We start from the raw sequence: 21842 nt of genomic DNA on the forward strand, positions 1-21842 counted from the left end.
GGGAAAAAAGCATAGCCTTGACAATAGGCAAATTAGTTAGCAGTGTGTTGTCTCTTTATATTACTATTGTGTTAGAGTTAGCATACTTCTCCCAGTAGATATCTTTTTAATAGTTTTTATTCAGATGAAGCATTTATTTTTTAAAAAGCTTCATTTTGTTAACTTGTCTAGAACAATAGTTTTAGTCAGCCTTTTTTTCTGAGCCTAGAAAAATGATGTTCTTTTGTAAACAATTTCTCTACTTCTATCACATTGGGATGGCATTGCTTGTTGACATAATCTTAACAGCAAGACCGACTTTTGCATACTCTTCTTTTATCTTCAGTAAGATAATTCTGTAAGGCTTTCTCACATATGCCATTATGGTATCATCAAAATATTGATGCCAGTAATTTTAGCATTTCTTACGATTCCAACTTAGACTTAGAATAACTTCATTCTCAGGTTGAATCTACACTAATCGGCATTCATTAAAATGAAATTTCGTTGCATATGGCTACAAAGCTAAGAATATACAATTTTGGAACAGTCCTAATTTATAAACAAATAGCTGGTCTATATTCTGTTTTATTCATTCATTCATTCATTTATTTATTTAATTTTTTTTATGCCGCCCTTCTCCTTAGACTCAGGGTGGCTTACAACACTTTTTAACAGAGCCAGCATATTTTAACTGTTGCTTCCTGGATATCATACATATTTGTCAATAAGCAGGTAAAATGATCTAACAATCCATCATTTTCAATCCAGTTTGGTAAGTTTTGACAAAAGTGCCAGAGAATCAATGTTGCTTTTTTCCTTTTATTTATTGTTTCTAAAATTCTTGTGGTTTCATTTTCTTATTTTTTAAATTTATTTTTATTAATAACTCAAGGCAATGAATTAGATTTAGCCATTGTATTTTATTGTTTCTTTTATAGGTTGTAAGCCACCCCGAGTCCTTGAAGAGGGGCAGAATATAAATCCAATAAATAAATAAATATCCAACACAACTCCCTCACCTATTTTCCTCTGTGAAGTGGGTCGATCTGACCCAGGATCATCCAGTCAAGTTTTCATGGCTAAGGAAGGACTAAAACTCATGATCTCCCACTTTCTAGACTTAAACCATTAGGCCATACTGCCTTTTTTTTCTGCCAGCAGTATACTGGATTAGAGCTATTCTGCCAGTTTTAGTAGGGAAACAAGAATCAACCAATTACACTTTAAATGACTACTAAATCTAGATAAAGATGCATCAATCAGGAATTTTCAAATTCCTAATTGATACTGCCATACAAGTCTGTTTGTGTTGGAAACAATACAATATGATTGTTTACATGTTTATCTGTATGAAATGAGACATTCAGAGGTTTCCTTGGACCTCACTTTCTTTATCTGTGTCTTGTGTCCCTTCTCTGAAAGAGTCCTTGAGGAACGTGAAGTTCTGCTCTATTGTGATATCCATGGGCATAGTCGAAAGAACAATATCTTCATGTATGGCTGTAACAACAAATATGCACAAAATCAGTTACTTCATGAGAGAATCTTTCCTCTTATGATGAGCAAGAATATTCCTGATAAGGTGGGGCCTGGATGTATTCTGTTTGCAGCTTCTAATTTCATACATTCATTAGTTCAATATAAATTCTCTTAAATTTCACAGATATCATTTTATTCAGACTTTTTTCATTATTCGAAAATATCTTTTCTTTCAATTTTTATTACAGTAGCCAGAATTTTCCTCCCTTAAATGAACTACATATTCTGACATACTATTTTTAGTTAATAGATGTAGAAACATTAATGTAAATTAATGTAGCTCTTAAAAATAAAAGGCAACATTATTTAAAGGCTATGTGCAAATATTGGCTGTATATATATATTTTAAAGATCTTATATCTATATGCCCACTGCCAAATTTCATGTAGCCAATCAGAAGCAATGATAGAACATAACAACTAATATTATGAAATGCTTATTTGCTAGCTCAGATTTTCTTTCTAGAATTGTATTTTATTTGACATTAAGCTAAACCAAACAGATCACAAGATGGTTTAGCACTGGGTGCCAACAATTCCTAGAAGAGACGCAGTTTTTAATCTGAGAGATATCTTTTTTAATGATTAATTTTTATATCACTTTTTATATATTCACAGTGGTGAATATACCTAATACTCTTGTCTCCTATTTTCCCCACTACAATAACCTATGATGTAGGTTGGGCTAAGAGAGAGTGACTGGCCCAAAGTCAATCCAGACAGCTTTCATGCCTGAGACAGGCCTAAAACTCATTGTCTCCTGGTTTCTAGCTCAGCATGTTCACCAGTACACCAAATTGGCTCCCAATTAACTGCATTCTAGGTTTTTTGTTTTTTAAAAAAACACACATCTAATGGACTACTGAGCATTATTTATTTGGCCTGATCCAACATTGCTTTAGTAAATAAATATCTCTAATAATGAAATAATTCTAATTTGGACAATTTGGATGTTCAGTTTTGTTTCAACAGCTGTAAATTTCAAGTTCAGAAGTGTAAAGAAGGAACCGGACGAGTTGTGATGTGGAGAATGGGAATACTAAACAGTTATACTATGGAATCTACATTTAGTGGATCAACACTTGGTGAGCGTACACCTTTTTTCTATTCAAGGCAGTACAATATATGTTAAAAATGGCTAGAGAAGGTCTAGGTTCGAATAATGGGAAAGCAACCAAGCTCAGAGAGCAGCAAGGGCCCTATGGTTCAACTCTGAACTACATATATTGCCTTGTTTTTAATGTTCCGGTGGTTTGTTTGTTTGTTTATTCAACTTCTATGCTGCCCAATCCCAAAGGACTCAGGGTGCTTACAACAATATAAAAAAGTACAGTTAACGATAAAAAGAAGTCAAGTATAAATTAAAACAATAACCCCAATTAAAACCCACAAGTTACAATCCAATCAAAACATATGTATCATTCAATACAATTTGGCCATGAAAGATGTACAGTTCATGGCCCCCAGGTTTCTAGCAATGCCAGGTTTCGTAGCCTTTCGGAAGACCAGCAGGATGAGAGCACTACAGACATTTGGGGTGGGTGGGAGTTGGCTCCATAGAGCCAGGGCGGCCACAGAGAAGGCCTTCCCCTGTGGCCCCACAAACCTGCATTGCATAGTCGACGGGACCCAGAGAAGGCCAACCCTATGCAACCTTATTGGTCTCTGGGAGGTATACTGCAGGAGACAGTCAACGATTTTTAATCGGTTTTGGTTTAGTAGCTAGGCACTCAGCCTACACAATGCGAGGATTTGCGCCTTAGGCATACATTTACATTTATGGCTATCCGAGCTTTATTTCATTACTTGGGCTGATTGCTTCATGGGGTCTCCTTGTGAAATAGAGAATGTATGATAGGAGTATTTCAAATTAAAGTGAGCGGTACATGACAAAAAATGAAAAAAGCTTGCTAGCTATGAAATCCTAATATCAAGAAGGAACTACCATGTAAGACTCACCTTTTTATCCCCCAAAAGAGGGTGAAACCTTGGGTGCATCTTATACGCTGGATATAGCCCCACCTAGCCACCCCCACCCTTTGGCCTCTGCCTCCCAGCAATTTACCTCCTTGCAGCAAACAGCACAGAGCCTGATTAGCACAAGCAAGTAATTATCAGCCTCCCAAGCCATAGCTGAATCAGCACAGTCAGCCACATGCTAGAACTGAAAGTGAAACTAGCTGCAAGGAGGCAAATTGCTGGAGGTGACTGCTGAAATTGCAAGGAGGTAAGTCAATAACTATAAATGTCTATAGAATGTTTAAATTATTAGACTTACATTTTAAAGACAGCTTTATTATTGTTCTAAACAACTTTAAAAAATGAAGATTCCTGGAGGCGTCTGTAATATGGTAAATGATTTAGCTTTACTAGATAAATGGTCAAAGCAATGGAAACTGCAGTTTAATGTTTCCAAATGTAAAATAATGCACTTGGGGAAAAGGAATCCTCAATCTGAGTATTGTATTGGCAGTTCTGTGTTAGCAAATACTTCAGAAGAAAAGGATTTAGGGGTAGTGATTTCTGACAGTCTCAAAATGGGTGAACAGTGCAGTCAGGCGGTAGGGAAAGCAAGTAGGATGCTTGGCTGCATAGCTAGAGGTACAACAAGCAGGAAGAGGGAGATTATGATCCCGCTATATAGAATGCTGGGGAGACCACATTTGGAATACTGTGACCAGTTCTGGAGACCTCACCTACAAAAAGATATTGACAAAATTGAACGGGTCCAAAGACGGGCTACAAGAATGGTGGAAGGTCTTAAGCATAAAACGTATCAGGAAAGACTTAATGAACTCAATCTGTATAGTCTGGAGGACAGAAGGAAAAGGGGGGACATGATCGAAACATTTAAATATATTAAAGGGTTAAATAAGGTCCAGGAGGGAAGTGTTTTTAATAGGAAAGTGAACACAAGAACAAGGGGACACAATCTGAAGTTAGTTGGGGGAAAGATCAAAAGCAACATGAGAAAATATTATTTTACTGAAAGAGTAGTAGATCCTTGGAACAAACTTCCAGCAGATGTGGTAGATAAATCTGCAGTAACTGAATTTAAACATGCCTGGGATAAACATATATCCATCCTAAGATAAAATACAGAAAATAGTATAAGGGCAGACTAGATGGACCATGAGGTCTTTTTCTGCCGTCAGACCTCTATGTTTCTATGTTTAAGATGATTTTTTAAAATAAATGCTTGATTTGAAGAGGCCCAGTACTATTGTATCTTTTAAATATCAGAGAATAATGTATACTTCCAGAAAGCCACATCAATTTTAAATCTGAAATGTAACAGTGTTTAGTTTTAGTATTAAGATAAGGCAGCTGAGTTAAACTATGACTTAGTCATGTTTGGAGTAGATTTATTTAAATAATTGGGAAGAGTTATTGTGACTACTTTTAAGAAAACTTTCTGGCATTAATATACTGCCCGAATCAGCAGTGGGCTATGAGCCAGAACACTAAATTGCGTTCGCCATGGCGGCTTGTAAGTTTTTGCGGGACCAGCGTGATTTTGCTGCTGCACCTGTGGAGGTAGCAAAATCGTGCACGGAGCTGCAGATGAAACATAGCCGAAACATGGGTGCAATTTTGCTACCTCCACAAGTGCAGCAGCAAAATTGCGCTGGTCCCGCAAGAACGTACGAGCCGCGGCGGCAAGCGCAATTTAGCGTTCCGGCTTGTAGCTCATCGCTGGCCATAATGTACATTTCTCCAATTCTTCGCTATTTTTATGGGTCAGGCACACATGCACAGAAATAACACAGCAAACTATTTATAACATGTGTGCTATTTACCCGTTTGTTCTTTGGCAAATTGCTGGGAGGCAGAGGCCTTTTTTCAAAACTAAGGTGTGTCTTATACTCTAATGCAATACGGTAGGTATTTTAGCATTCTGTCAAAGTCAGTAGACTTTGGTAGCATTAGCAGCATGAGTGAGGTCATCTAAAATTGTATTTCCTTTTGAATTTTTAAGGAGCTAAGGAAAGTGTGGAAGGAAGATCTTAGCTAATTCTGATTAGTTCTGGAAAAGAATATGACATACAGTATTTGTAGAGAGCAAGAGATCAGAAAAACAGTACAACCAGAAGAGTAAATTCTCACTCTCCAGGAGCATTAAGCAAAAGAGGAAGGAGCAATATTAAATTGGATGCTCTGTCCTTTATTGAATAATAATATTTACAATGGGCTCTAGTGGCAAAAAAAAAGACCATGCAAAGAATGCTAGTTAAGTAATAAATTATACAATATGATGAATAAAGGAAAGACTTTCAGAATTTTTTCTCTTGATTGCATATCAAGGTATTTATTGTACTAAAGACTAAAGAGGCACATATTTATTTGTCTTTCTCAGGTGCTAAAAGTAACTGTCATTTTACTTTTGAGGATCTCAAATCTCTAGGTTATCATGTCTGTGATACTTTATTGGACTTTTGTGATCCAGACCGTTCCAAGGTGAGAACTTGCTGTGGTAGCTTAACAGAACTAGAAGATATTGTTTGATCAGTCAATGCCTTTAAATAGCAATAATACTTAGACTTACATACTGCTGCAGTGCTTTATATCACTCTCTGAATAGTTTACAAATACCAGTATATTGCCCCCAGCATTCTTAGTCCTCACTTTACTGATCTTGGAAGGATGGAAAGCTGAATCAATCTTGAGCTGGTCAGGATTGAGTTCATGGCAGTGGGCATAGTCAGAATCCGCCTCAATACTGTATTCTAGCCACTGCATCACCACAGCTCCCATATTTCTGAGGCATACTTTATTGTTGCCATTATTATTTCTCACAGCTTGAAAATATGTCATCTGAAAATAGCCATAGTCCATCAGTCCAAATACCAATAGAAGACATGTATGCAGCCAACACCTAGTTAAGGGCTACCAAAATTTTTACTACCACACTGTGGGCGTGGCTTATGCATTTTCTTTCAACATCTTTCAGTGAAAATTGAGTGCTCTGGGATGGAGCTCCATTTTCGCTACGCCACTGCGTTCCCCCCGTCCGGGCTGTAGCCCACCCCTGCCCACCCCTCTTCTATATATGCTTTTTTTCTTTGTGAGTCTAAAATGTATAAGAAATAATAAAACTTCAACCAAGTAGCATATATTAATTTTTAAGTATATATATATATGAATTTTACTAACTAGAAACTTGTCTAACTGCAGATGCCCCTTGGGTTATGAACCTATTATGAAATGCAACTTAGTTCACAGGAAATTTGATAATCAAACGAAAAGCTATGTAATTTTTTTAAAAAAAATCATACTGATCCTGTTACATTGTAAAGGAAGTTCAGCTATTTGCGGTGCAGGTGCCCGCACGTATGCCCATGCTGCTTGATATTTTTGTTGATGTCATTTGAATTTATTTTTTAAGTGTACAGTAATCCCACGCTACTTTCACGGTTCATCTTTTGAGGATTCGCTATTTCACGGGTTTTTTCAAATGGAAAAGAACGCCGGGGCAGGGATGTTTTGGGGGGGGGGAGGGAACTGCAGCGGCGGCTTCCTTCAGCCCACGCGGTAGCTGAGAGAAGCCGGTCTCTCTCAGCGGTCAGCAGCGGTGGGTTGTTAACAATACAGGGAGGGGTTTAAAAGTCTAAATACTCGTTAAATACATACAAAAATATCTTTCCTCTACTTTGCGGAAATTCGTTTTTCATGGGTGGTCTTGGAATGCATCCCCCGCAAAAAACTAGGGATCACTGTATTGTATATAATGTATATTTTTCAAATTGTTTTACATTTTGCTTATTAATATTTATGTTATTCTCATTAAAATGGTTAGAATGGGTGGAGCATTTTAAAGTATATAAACAAACAATATTTTTCACTTGGTCTAAGAAATCTCTGTTCTTCTCTTAGTTTCAGCAATGCTTGTTAGAGCTTACGGAATTACTGAAACAAAAAATCCAGACTAAGCTCTCAGAGTTGGGCAAAAACAACGAAAGTACTTGGAGTGACATCTCTCTATCTGATGTTGAATCCAGGTAATCCAAGTCTGCCAGCCTTTGGTGATAAGGGATTTTAGAAAAATGAGATGCCCTGTAGATTTTTCTATCGTCCAATACTATAGAATAATAGCCAGGAGATAATGCTAATAGATTTATCTATTTTATTCAAGAGAGGGAAGCTTAAAACAAGAACTATTTCTCTGAAGGCTCTTTTTCTTATCCTGTATCTCATACTTTTGTAGGCTGTATGTTGTTCATGTATCGAGCTACCTGAGAAGATCAATGCAACTTTACTCACTGTCTTTATTCAACAGCATGATTTCAGAGATGTTGCTGTATCACCTACTGTACACTGATTTCATTGGCACTTTTAGTTTCATAGGAATTGTTAATGTATGTGTTATGTTACATTGAATGATTGAGGGTATATATAATAGGCATTGGAGCAACCTGGATAGACATGATAATTGCTTTTTTTTTTTTAATCATTAATCTCTAGGCTACCTAAGAAACATCTGTGCAGTCTTTCCAAGCTATGCAGCTTCAGGCACAAATAACTTTGGCACCACAAAAGCATGAGAAGCAGCACAAAGGAAGGGATGTTGACCACATAATTAGTTTTAAGGGCTTCTGCCTTACAGATGATTTGATGATGAAGATAGGTTGAATAGTTTAAGGTTTTAGGCATAGCCAATGAGTCAGTTTATGACTAATACTTAAACTTTCTTAGCAAAATTGGTAGAAGCAATACAATACAATAAAAAAATTCTTAGCAAAACTGCTAGAAGCAATACAATGACAATGTTAGTTATTGTGCATCACATGAATAGTTTTTATCTTTTCTCTTAATTAGCACAAGTGGGTCTGACAGCTCCCAATCAGATGGCCCTCCTGCACATTTGCTCAAGATGGCAGAAAAGGTGAGAGCTATGCATTTTCAGAGAATAATTCCAAATGGAAAAACTGAAAAATATAAAATACAAAAGTCAGTAATTTTATTATCCAGTGTCTGCTATTACTATTAATTATTTATTTAGATTTATTATATTTGTTATTTGTTTTTGCTACCTATCATAAGGTGAAAGAAAATGGTGATTTATTTTTGTGTAAAATTGCTAATTCACCTTGCACCTGGAAGCGCTGATTAGCTAGCATTCATTCGATTTACGTTTCTGATTCTGTCGTCCGTCCCCACCCAGTGATCTCAACATTACAAGCGTTTGCTGTCTCATTTTCTTTAGAAGGAGTGGGGGGGAGGCAGGCAGGAAACCAGCAGACACTAGGGTTGTTTTAATGACAAATCAGAATTATTTATTATTTATTTGGTTTGTCAAGATAACAGATATAAATATGAATATGAATACAGTAAATACGAATAAATGGGGACAATGGGACAGGGAAGGTAGGCACGCTGGTGCACTTATGCATGCCCTTATAAGTCCTCTTAGGAATGGGGTGAGGTCCACAGTAAACAGCTTAAAGTTGAAACTAAACGGAGTCAGGTAGAGCATTCCAGGCATTGACCATTCTATTACTGGAGTCCTATTTTCCAAAGCAAAAGGTTCTGGTGGTAAAATATTATGAATACTAAATGGTTCACAATGAAGAAGTGAAACAAATGAGCCAATATAATATAATGACTAAATCTTTTCCCTTCTTGGTCTTCACTTCACTTCACTTCTCATCCAAGCTTCTTGGATGAGAAGCAAAATATTTTCTTTGTCTTCTTCAAAAAATAGTCCAGTTGCCTTTTGAAAAAGCACCTTTGAGACGGGTGAAATGCAATCGGTTCATGCCGGTTCGTCTGAACCATTAGCAATAAATACTTCCAGTTCTCTAAACCAGTAGTAAAAATGCTTTTAAAAAGATTTTCAAAAAAGTTTTCCGCTATGATGCAACACAGCTGATGAACCTTTTTTTTACTTTCTAAAAAGCATTTTTACTACCTATTCCCTAGAGCTGGTAGTAAAAAAAATGCCCTAAAAAGTTTTTTTAAAAAAAGTCCCAACTCAGCTGAGAGGAGATCATTGGAACATGGGATCATGGGATCATTTAAAAAAGAACTTTTAAAAAGCATTTTTTTAAATGCTATTCGTCCGAACTGTGACTCTGGTAGGTCCCTGCTTTGTTGCAGGGGACATTTTGTGTGACGTTCAGCTGTTTCTGCATTGTGTGTGAGTCAGTTTTGTAGGAGTCAGATGTGTAGCTTTTGTGTTATTTTTGTGTAAAGTGTGAAAGTTGATTTTTGAGCTCACCTGGTCACATGACCACACCCACCAAGCCATGCCCACAGGCCCAGTCACATGACCACCAAGCCATGTCCACATAACCAGTAGGGGAAAATTTTAGGTTTCACCACTGGACTAAAGTGCTGGATTTGAACTATGTAGACTCAGATTCAAGTTGTTTTCACTATAGAACATCCTGGGGGATTTAGGGCCAGTTATTTTCTCTTAGCCAGAAGTATCTCAAACAATTGGTATAAGGAGAAAAATATTACTCTCAGAATCAGGATATAAATTCAGTAAATAATTTTTAAAATTGATGGTAAATGGTTTGTTCAAAACCTAAATAGCAAATGTGATTGGTCCATAACTTAACCAGCATAAACCACTGTAGAAGTCCAAGAATTCTATTTATAAATGGGAAATCACAGCTTTATATAATAATACTAATGGAACAATAGCACTACACCCCGATGTATGTCATATCAGAAATTCTAATATTCAACAGGGTTTACTTTATGATTACGGCCAATTGAATTCAAAGTAGAGTAGTTATAATATTTAGTAATATTTAAAGCTGGTAAAATATAGCTTGATTTGAACACTTTGACAATTTTAGATTTCAGAATAAGAGAGTCAATAATTAATTGCCTGTTTCTTTATTGCAGCAAGATTTGGAAAAAGTTACACCATCTTTACACAGCACAGGAACCAATTTATATGTCTTTAGAATATTCCTATATTCCAGACTGGAGATAACATGGCTAAAACCTTAATTATGTTTTACTGATTACAAAAACATATTTTTTATAAATATGTTTTATTACAAAAACATGTTTTTTATAAATGCACTTTGATGCATTTAAAAATTTATTCACGATTTTTGTAACAAATCGAGCTGATTTGATATAATTTGGTGTATCACAATTTGATCATTGATATATTTAATTATTGGAGTATTTCTTTTGGGAGGACTGCAATGAGAAGAAGAAAAAGAAGAAGAAGAAACTTCTGCGAACCAGGAAAGAAAGAAATGATTTACACCAGAAATTTGTTGTAAGCCATGCATTAAAGCAAAAGGAAAAAGTTATGGTAAGAAGCAAAATTGGGCCAAACGTAGCTTTATTGGTTAGAAGTAGTCAACTAGAAAAGTTTTCCATTAGAATGCAAAATTAATTAATTTGAATCTATATAAGGCATATAAATATTTTTGTATTTTTGAATACAGATGTCCAAAATTTTATGTCCAATTTTAACATTGGAAATGCTATTTCAAACTTGCCATAATTTCCACAGTAAAGAACTGCAAGAAAGGCAAGTAATGTTCATTAATCATTATCGGCAAATAAATTTGTAACATCAGAAAAACAGAGACTTAAGACATACATTTGTCTGATACAGGACAATCTGGGTAATTCAGTTCCTTTATTTTTGCAGGGAGAAAGCTCAAGTAACAGTCAAAAGTGTCAAGGTAAGATATTTATCTTTGTATGCTGTTAGATATGCTGAGAATGCACTATCCCAGCAATTAACACTCTGCATGCGTAAGGGAAAAATTAATCTTGTTTATGTGAAATTATTCCCTGTTCCAGCATCTTTACCATATTAATTTATATTTGTATCTGTTAGTTTCATGCAAATAAGCAATAGGGTTGCTTATATCACATTGCAACTGTCATCCAGTGTGGTAATTGATTTACCTTCCTTCCAAACCTTTCACAAACCTATATTATTTTTAAAATTGCCTCTACACATTTCAAGATGAAGTGACTATTATTGTTCAAGAGCATTCAGTAACAAAAGTAATAACAATTAGACTTAGATACTACTTCACGCTGCTTTACAGCTCTCTCTAAGCCAGGACTGTCAAACGCACAGCCCATGGAGCAGATGGCCACATCCATACGGCCACGTCCAGTTTAGTGAAGGGGGGGAAGTCTCGATAGGTCACATGATGCCATCATGATGGCGTGAGTTTTCACACTCCTGCTCTTAGCCATTTAGAGACCCAGCATATCGCCCCAACAACCTGGCTCCTCATTTTACTGATCTCAGAAGGATGGAAGGCTGAGTTATCTGATCAAAAGTGAGATGGTGAGAATTGAACTGCCAGCAGTGGGCAATCAGCAGAATTAGCCTGCAATACTGCATTCTAACCAGTGCACCACCACGGCTCATGATTTAACATGCTGACATTGTATAAATCCTGCCTTGAAGCTCTTTTCTACTGGTTGAAAATAGAGATTCTATAAAAGTAATAATGGAATAATGTGACCTCAAACCTCACTCATAATAATCCAGTGAGAGTGCTATGCTATGATGTATACATTTGAATTTAGAAATTATTTTTGTGTTTGAAAACAACATGAAATATTTCTTCTAACCTTTGGACATGAGATAATGTTTAATGTGTTTAATACTAAATACCTATTTTATTCAATACCACTTTTTGCCTGGGACAAAGCAGAGCCAAAAAAAATAGATAAAATATCCTTTCAATACTGCTAACTCTGTGACATTACTGTATTCAGATTTCACAAAAAGGACTTTGCTATGTTCTGTTGAGCCACTAAATATCTATACAAATGTATTTAATTTGGAACATATTAAAGTGAATAGGTAAGAGTTTTTCCGATTTCAGAAAAGTTTGTTTTAGAGAATTTTGAGATGCTTTCAATTGATGTTTGCTTTCTACAAAATATTTGCTATATAGAGATTCCTAGAGGAAAACAGATTGTTCCCTTGACTGAATGTGAGTTCAAGATCAAGAATCCTAGTCCCCTCCTGATATCCACAATTCCTCTATCACCAATACAACGACACAAATTCACAACAACAACCGTCAAACAGCTTCCTTCTCAATTTTATGTGCATTCCAATGGAGAACTTAATGGGAAACAGGATACAGGTATGAGATACTACATATGCCAAAAACTTAACATTTTTTGGGAATGTGTAAGAAATAAGTTTTACTGGAAGTGTGGATAATTATAATAAAATATTTAAATAGATTTTAAAAATACAAAGTTTGAAGTAAAGCATGACCATTTGTGTATAATTAAAATTACGGTATACCACCATCACTCAGACACCAATTCTGTATTACAGGCTATGTAATTGCAGAAACCGGTCTTTATAAAACACTGCACCCTCATCAACTACATAGAGAAAAAGCCCTTTAAAAAGAAATGCTGCTATTACTATTACTTTACAATTTTGCAGATGTTTTTCCAAAATGTATTTTTGTTTTTCTACAGGTACCACTCTTCCATCGCCCTGCCCGGGAGTCAAACGGTACAGGTATTCCAATTTACCAGCTCTTCGAGATTATAATGAGTGTTTAGTGAAATGGCAGTGGTGTGTGCCCCAGACACTAATCCTCAAACAGTTAAAGCACATTTTAAAATGAATATTGTCCTGATGTAATGCTCCATGTTTGATGTGTGTCTTTGATTTTAAGTATTTAGCTTTGAATGGGAATGCCTTTGATGTACACTGCTGTTCATCAGATTCTTTTGTCCTTTCCTCACTTGCACTTAAGCATGAAACAAACGTGCCCTTTCAACATGTACTCACCCATCTCCTCACATTCCTCCATCACCATAAAATTCTTCTTCTTCCATGCAGAGTTGCTGCTGTGTTCAACAGGCTTGCAGATTTTTAGAAAACGATGGTGAACAAGCTCTTATATTCTAAGAGGATAATATGTATATTCTCTCTATATAAATACTCAGGGATGGAAGATATGCAGAGAATATCCATTGGGTTAATGTCCTTAGATGTAGCCCTAAGCCAAATTAAGTCAGTTCAGAATTGGCATCCTACAATATTATCCCATAGGCAATTTAAGAACATGTGATGCCTCTGACGTTTGGCCAACACCCATTGAAAATTAATTGTGTTTATTAATAGAATCCCATCATGATTTATAAAAGCCATTGTTGAATTATGACTTACTGATTTTAGGAAGATCAGCAAAGGCTAGTTTTATAATTCTTTTCAATATTGTTCTTGCTATATGTGTAATAAACTTCCTCAGAGAATCTGGAGGACAAAATCTGTATGCCTAGGATTTAGTCATCTCCTATTGAACTGTACCAAACTGAACATTGAATATTCTTTGCGCTCACCTTTGAGAACTTGGTGCTACATGTTTCTGACTTGTTGATTAATGAATTTTTAATCTATCTCCTATTTTCTTAATTTTTTAATAATTAATGTTTAGATATTTAGTACTAATTTTAGAGTAATTGGTATTTATTAGTATTAATTAGTATTAATCTGTAGTTTTAATTCTGTATTTTAATTTTATATTTTAATTAAATTATTGGTTTTTTTTAAATTGATGGATAATTGGGGCAGGTGTGTATGGAATGAATGATTGGGATGGGTGGGATTATGGTATGGATGAGGTGAATGGGAATGGCATGAATGACATACTTTGTCCACCTGGCGTTAGAGAGGCAGGAGGGGAGGGGGCACCTATCTCTGGGGTGGCAGAGGGTCAGAATATCCTGATGCTGCTGGGGAGAGGCAGATATGGCGGGAGCCATGGAGCTAACTGTTCCAGGGGAAGGAGAGATCGCTGCTTAATAGCGATCCCTTGTTCCAGCTCCCTGAGCTCAACCCAGGATACTGGTGACGAGTGTAATTCTGGTCCTGGGCTCAGACTGCTGCTACTCAATGGAAGAAGCCGATTATATAGACCCTCAACAGTCGGGTTTCAGGCCCGGCTATAGCATGGAAACTGCTTTAGTCGCATTGATGGATGATCTCTGGTGGGCCCGGGACAGGGGTTTATCCTCTTTCCTGGTGTTTCTTGACCTCTCAGCGGCTTTCGATACCATCGACCATGGTATCCTTCTGCACCGGCTGGAGGGGTTGGGAGTGGGAGGCACTGTCCTTCAGTGGTTCTCCTACGTCTCTGGTCGGTCGCAGTCGGTGTTAGTGGGGGGTCAGAGGTCGACCTTTAGGTTTCTCCCTTATGGAGTGCCTCAGGGGTCGGTCCTCTCCCCCCTGCTATTTAATATCTACATGAAACCGTTGGGTGAGATTATCCAAGGGCATGGGGTGAGGTATCATCAGTATGCTGATGATACCCAGCTGTACATCTCCACCCCATGTCCAGTCAACGAAGCAGTGGAAGTGATGTGCCGGTGCCTGGAGGCTGTTAGGGTCTGGATGGGTGTCAACAGACTCAAACTCAACCCTGATAAGACGGAGTGGCTGTGGGTTTTGCCTCCCAAGGACAATTACATCTGTCCGTCCATTACCCTGGGGGGGGGGAAATCACTCCCTCAGAGAGGGTCCGCAACTTGGGCGTCCTCCTCAATCCACAGCTCACATTAGAGAACCATCTTTCAGCTGTGGCGGGGTGTGTGTGGTGCACAAGTTGTGGCCCTATCTGGACCGGGACTCACTGCTCAGTCACTCATGCCCTCATCACCTCGAGGTTCGACTACTGTAACGCTCTCTACATGGGGCTACCTTTGAAGAATGTTTGGAAACTTCAGATCGTGCAGAATGCAGCAGCGAGAGCAATCATGGGTTTACCCAGATATGCCCATGTTACACCAACACTCCACAGTCTGCATTGGTTGTCGATCAATTTCCGGTCACAATTCAAAGTGTTGGTTATGACTTACAAAGCTCTTCATGGCATCGGACCAGAATATTTCTGGGACCGCCTTCTGCCGTACGAATCCCAGCGACCGGTTAGGTCCCACAGAGTGGGCCTTCTCCGGGTCCCGTCGATGAAACAATGTTGTCTGGCAGGACCCAGGGGAAGAGCCTTCTCTGTGGCAGCCCAGCCCTCTGGAATCAATTCCCCCCAGAGATTAGGACTGGCCCCACCCTCCTTGCCTTTCGTAAACTTCTTAAAATCCACCTCTGTCGTCAGGCATGGGGAAATTGATTCCCCTGGGCCGTTTCCGCTTTATGTATGGTTTGTACGAGATGTATGATTGTTTTTATATTAATGGGTTTTAAATTGTTTTAATTTTGGATTTGTACTGTTTTTGCTGTTGTGAGCTGCCCCGAGTCTTCGGAGAGGGGCGGCATACAAATCTAATAAATGAATGAATGAATGAATGAACAAACAAACTTGAAGTGAACTAAACTCTTCCAGGTTTCTTGCACTTGACAATTTGCAGCATGTTTTGCATTTTAGGTTTAAATGGTAGATGCTTTCCTACAGCCCTAAATAATTTTTTTAAAAGGGAGATTATTTATGAAAGAGCACGTCATCATTCACCTAGTACAGTTACGTTTAAGTTCTTAGAATTCAAGCATGGTTTATTGCAGACATAATTGTCTGCTTACACAGACATCATAAACATCAAATTCACATCCATTCTATTATATTGCTTTGCTTCTGAGTTTGTGAGTTTTTTAAAAAATAATAAACAGTATTTACCTTGTAGTTGTGATAGGAAATATATTTCTTCTTTCCACCATTCTTTCACTATTTTCTTTATCAAAGACCTACTACCCAGAAGGAAAAGAGATTTACTATATTTTCCCCAAGGATAAACCATAATTAGTGAAAGGGATTATGAAAGAAAATCATTAAACAATCCAACCCCCAATGCCATGGTTTCTGTGAGAAAAATGGAATCCCTTTGCGACTCTACTTCAAAAAGGCAGAGGAAATGCATCCAGCATTTAATCTACCTTTTAAAAAAATAATTGAAGAAGAAAAGATTGAACTGTAAAGTGTTCTTTGTTTGGTAGGACTATTGGAAGACATTGCTATATATTGTTTTTTATGATCATAAACTTATTTAACACCCCCCACTTCCTGTTTAGGTCCTTGTGGTGGAATCCTGAAGTACCTTCTGTGACTTCAATGCTACGTCGAAGTCTGTCCTTGAAATCTCAGATTATATTAGGCAATAGACCAAGGTGGCACTTGAGCCAAAGCAGGTCACAGGTTCTTCCTCATCGAGAATTCATATGGAAGCCTTTCCAAATTGACCCGATACTTCTGAGGACAGAAAATGAATACAGTTGCAATACAAAGGGACTACACAAAGCAATTGGTCAAAAATTTTCATTACCAGATAGCAGAGAAACTATTCAAAACATGAAGTGTGTGTATTAGGAACCACGAAACAGTGAATTTTTAATAAGCTACGCTGAGTTAACCAGCTGGTCAATGGGAAAGCAGGCCATCTTCTGTTCTGATTATTTGTCACAAGACTTTAGTGCAAAGACAACTTTCGTGAATGAGAGCTTGGAGCCTTGATTATGACAACAGTAAATTCTCTTCTTTCCACAGATTAATTGCAAACTGTTCTGAAGGACAGGGGTTTTCCTCCTTCATTAATATCTTAAGAGAAGTTGCATACAGATTTCCCACCTATTTGTTTTGCTGATAAGAAATGAAGAGGGCTATACAGTATGTGAAGGGAGATTTGTGTGACAAAGGAGAATTGTCAGCAGGAAGCTTCATGAACCTATTGGGAGTTTCAACCTTTTTCATCTCCTCTTGATTATTTTAATAATTTTCTCCCTATAATGAGATTCAAAATCAGCTCAAGGAAAAATCAATGCGTGAATTTAGAACAAATTCAATGGACAAATGAAGAGTTAAGTGTCCTTCCTTCTTCTTGATTCTTCTTACAAATATCCCCTCCACCATTGAACTCATATTACTTTGGCAAATGTTACTTAGAAAACTTCATCTGCATCCAGAATGTCACTCAACTCTTTTCTAATGGGGAAAATATTATGCCTAAGTAATGTATGCACAAAGTTTCCTTTTTTATGATGAAGGATAAATTGCAAATTCTAAAAATCTCAATTTTATTGTTCATAGGCTATTATAAGAATACACCTGTTTATTGCTACAATGCACAAAAAGCAAGCAAAACTGTTACTGCATTTTTATCCTTTGGGTGAATTTATCACTCCCCTATTTCTTAGGAGTACACTGACAGATTTGGACTCTTATTACTGCTTTAGCTCATAATAAAAAAAGAAAAACACGTGTACAGTATACAATACATTAGAGTACAGAAAAATGTGCTGAGGATGTAGAGATCATAAAATAATGTTTATGTTCTTAAAGTTGGGCAATATTAAATAAATCTCTGTTAAAAGTATATTTATTGAAGCCATGTATCTGAACTTGTATTTTGTTATGGATTTGGTGTAACATTAATGAAGTTTGTATGTGACTTAAAAAGTTAACAGATTTTGAAACTTATTCAGACTGGGTTTTGTCCTGTTATTAAAAAAACCTAAACAGTTTAAATGACAAATTATAAGTACAGTGGTGAAAAATACATGATTGTATCAGAAATATTATTTTACATTTGTACTGTTCACATTAGTTTAAGGAACTTTACATAATAAACCTTATCTAACAGTCATTTATATGTTTCACTGAAAAAACAGTATAGTGGCAACTAAGGCATGAAAGATTTATGGGCCAAATTTATGTTAATTCACACAAAGAACCTAAATGTCTGATTTCATTTGTCATCCTTGGGTATTTTTTGCTATTGACAAAATGACCATTTAAAAAATATTTTCTAGATTTCCCCCCAAAAAAACAAGTTTTTAATCATATCTTAATTAAACACCAATTTGTTCTTTTAAAAAATTGTCTTATTTTTGTTATTTTTTATAATTAGACTATTAATAGTCTTTAATAGTAAACAGTACAATAAAATTATAAATTTGCCCAATAAGAAAAAAACACAGAACTTGAAATAGATTAATCAACAAAATATTCATAAAGTATAGAAATTCTCTGTCTCACTTTCTCGTGGGCTAAACACTGCAACACAGCCATTTCATTGGTTTTGGTAGAAATGTATGGCTCAACAGATTTTTCTATTGAAGCAAAGTGGCTTATCAAAGTGAAATAGTCCTCCTTGATACTAATTGGAGATGTCAGAACAAAGCCCCTTACTTTTTCCATGTTATGACACCACTTTATTTCAGTAATCAGACTGCAGAGCAGCACTGATTGTGCAGAATGCCGTGATATAATGCCTACAATGCTGTAACTGTTTTTGTTCTCATGAATTTAAGATTGATAAAATTTACTGAACACCTCTCAAGTGTTGTTGTTTTATAACAGCTGTTTTATGAATGTTTATTCAACTGTTTTTATGAATCTGTGTACATTTTCCTCCTATGCTAGTCAATAGGCATTCATTGTCCTTAGGAAAAGCAGCTTTCCTGGCCTATTTTGGTGCACATTTTAGAACATTCCATTTTAGTATTGTATCTGAATTGTGGAGTGCATGTTTTTTTTACTCAATACTTCCTTTATTATCTGTGATTAATAATTCCAATAATTAATAAAATCCAGGAAATTATATTATTAAACTCCTTATTTATTTTAAAATGGATACTATTCATTGATATAAAATTAAACATTCCACTGACATGGCATGTTGCTCTTGAAATCACTTGTCAGTTACAGATGTGTTCATTTATAGATTGTGAACAGTCTATATTCTGCACATGGAGGCCTGTCTCTTAATAGGGTGCATGTAGAAAAGAAAGCCATTATCAAATACAAATTCAAATAAGTGGATCACCATGCAAAAACCATGCATAGCAATCATTGTTTAATTTTCTTACATTTTTTTGTGTCCGCATATATTTTTTGCCGAAGGAAGTATGTCAGCCATTCATTCCCCCCCCCCCTGCAAAGTTGCACATCTTTGAAAATGACTTTTTAATACTTTTAATTTTTATATGCCATGTAGGAATCTATTTGGCACATGACATTGCAATTTTCAGTAGTCATCTTGTTTGGAAGGGTTTTTTTTCAGATTTAATTTATTACATTTAAATTAATCTAGGGTGTGTCAAATTCACGGCATCAGGTCCTGTGACGTTCCCTTCACTAAACCAGTCAGTATGGCCAGCGCATGACACATCTGGCCTATGCCCCGCGAGTTTAAACACTGGATGTAGAGAGAATGGTTCAGTTGCAGTGCTACTGTACTGAAGACAGCATATTTTTTGTTAAGTGTTAGGCACGATGCAATTAAAGAACAATGATTTTTTACTGGGTTACTCTTCAGAGCAGAAAGAAGAAATAAAGTGAAAATGAATGCTGAGTAAAAGTAATATTTACTGCAGTTGCACAAGAAATCCAGATTAAAAGGCAGGGATTTTTCCAACTAGTTTGGGTTCTATAAATATGCCAGAAACATATGGAGAGGGCAGGAAAGTCTGAATGACAAACTAGCAAAACCTACATTAAAGCAACAATATTCTACTGACTTAAAACTCTTTGAATTCAATAATATTTTTGACAAGACAGGTATACAGCCGGCCTCTAAATAAGCCATTTATTACAGTAACCTTCAGAAAACTGAAAATAGGATTTAATGCAGCATAGAGCAGCAAGTTGAGTTTTGCTAAATTAGGTTTAGGTGACTACCATTGTAATCTTGCATACATTTACTTTATAGATCCGACTGAACTAAGGCAGTGAAGTACACTGCTGAAAAAAAATAAAGGGAACACTTAAACAACACAATATAACTCCAAGTAAATCAAACTTCTGTGAAATCAAATTGTCCACTTAGGAAGCAACAGAGATTGACAATTTCACATGCTGTACAAATGGAATACCTGTAGTTGTGCAAATGAAATATTCAATGAGAATATTTCATTCATTCAGATTCTAGGATGTGTTAGAGTGTTCCCTTTATTTTTTTGAGCTGTATATTTCCTAATACGTACGCCAAATTGACAGGCCTATAAAAGAAGAATGGTAAGAGCCAAAGGAGGCATTTCTGTTGGCTTTTCTAAACTAGAAAATACTTATTTTAAATACAGCGAGGTGTATACAGAAAGCAAATCCGTTTGGTTTCCTTCAACTGCAAACGGCAGCGGAACCGTCATAGGGCATTTTTAAAATTTGGATTCAAAACGGCCCCATAAAACCTCAAAGGGTGGAAAGGCCGAAACTGGAAGGCGAGCGCGGGAGAGACACGCAATCGGATGGCCGATGGAGTTTTGTTTTTCATTTCAAGGGCGAGTTGCGCAACTTCCCAAGGCGAGGCCAGATCGATAAAAGAAACGCCAACTTCGCGCAGCCGGCCACCATCAAGACCCTTTTCAACGCGGATCAATCACTCGATCCAGGGAATCCTGGGCCAAGGAGGATTTTGCCCATTTATTATTTTTTAAAAATCGGAAGATCTGATTTCATAGGAGGCGGCGGCGGCGGCTCCTCCTCCTCCTCTTCGAGTCTAACTTGTTCCTCAGGTGGCGGAAACCGGAACCCTTTGGACCCGGAACTGATGGAAAAGAGGGAACGGGGGACAAAAGCAGCGGCGGCAGCAGGAGCCCCTTTTTTGTTACCCTTTTTGTCCTCCGCCGCAGGTCACGTGGCCGTGTCCTGAACGCTCCTTCTTCCGCTGACCCCCCCTCCCTCTCTCTCGGCCTCCCCCCTCCCCCCCGCGGCGGAGAGCCCGGTGCGGCTGCAGCATGGCGGACACGACCTCCCAGCTGCTGCTGGGCTCCGGCCTCACGGTGCTCTCGCAGCCGCTCATGTACGTCAAGGTGCTAGTGCAGGTGAGACCTTCGGCCCCACTAGCTTTTCCTTCCTTCGGGCGAGAGCGGGTGGAGGGGTGGTGGGGAGACGCCCGGGCGGGAAGGAAGGACCCGCCGACCACCCCTCGCAGATCTCCTCGGGTGGTTCCACATGGGCGATCTCTCTTCTCTCCGGGTGGCTGTGTGGGACCCTCGCCGTAGCAGGATCATCCCCGACTCTCCGGTCTTCGGGGCCTTTTTAATTTGCCTACGCCTTAGGACCGCCACGCGTCTCTTGTTCCCGTGTGAACGTAGTCGCCGACCTGCGAGTTAGTAAAGAAGCCGCCAGCTTTTCCCCATCGATTTCCATCACCACCACTTCTATTCGAAGCCCCCAGCCACCGACCCCCCACACTCAGTCAGTCAGTCAGTCAGTCAGTCAGTCTGTCTGTCTGTCTGTCTAATTTATCTATATCATCTATCTATCATCATTATCTATCTAATTTATCTATATCATCTATCTTTCATCACTATCTATCTATCTATCATCGTTATATCTATCTATATCTAATTTATCATAATTATCTATACCTACCTACCTACCTATCTTATCTACCTACCTA

The 21842-nt window shown here is 37.5% G+C and overlaps 2 protein-coding genes across 7 annotated transcripts in view; both read left to right on the plus strand.

Moving 5' to 3' along the window:
- AGBL2 (AGBL carboxypeptidase 2) overlaps positions 1-19040 on the plus strand; it is a 30993-nt gene extending 11953 nt beyond the window's left edge. For 2 of the 6 annotated variants that reach the window (XM_070727877.1, XM_070727848.1), the window contains exons 9-18: positions 1405-1564; positions 2479-2605; positions 5878-5978; positions 7395-7519; positions 8337-8403; positions 10666-10800; positions 11146-11179; positions 12422-12616; positions 12966-13008; positions 16516-19040. In XM_070727877.1, the coding sequence (XP_070583978.1) occupies positions 1405-1564; positions 2479-2605; positions 5878-5978; positions 7395-7519; positions 8337-8403; positions 10666-10800; positions 11146-11179; positions 12422-12616; positions 12966-13008; positions 16516-16810 (1282 nt within the window). In that variant the 3' untranslated portion in view covers positions 16811-19040. The other 4 variants (XM_070727857.1, XM_070727867.1, XM_070727885.1 and 1 more) reach the window with 3 other exon arrangements.
- A 1427-nt stretch (positions 19041-20467) lies between these two features.
- Positions 20468-21842, plus strand: part of MTCH2 (mitochondrial carrier 2) — a 28264-nt gene continuing 26889 nt past the window's right edge. The window contains exon 1 of the mRNA XM_070727910.1: positions 20468-21261. Within this exon, the coding sequence (XP_070584011.1) occupies positions 21175-21261 (87 nt within the window). The 5' untranslated portion in view covers positions 20468-21174. The remainder of the gene's footprint in view (positions 21262-21842) is intronic.

The sequence above is a fragment of the Erythrolamprus reginae genome, chromosome 1, assembly GCF_031021105.1.
Source record: "Erythrolamprus reginae isolate rEryReg1 chromosome 1, rEryReg1.hap1, whole genome shotgun sequence".
Lineage (NCBI taxonomy): Eukaryota > Metazoa > Chordata > Lepidosauria > Squamata > Dipsadidae > Erythrolamprus > Erythrolamprus reginae.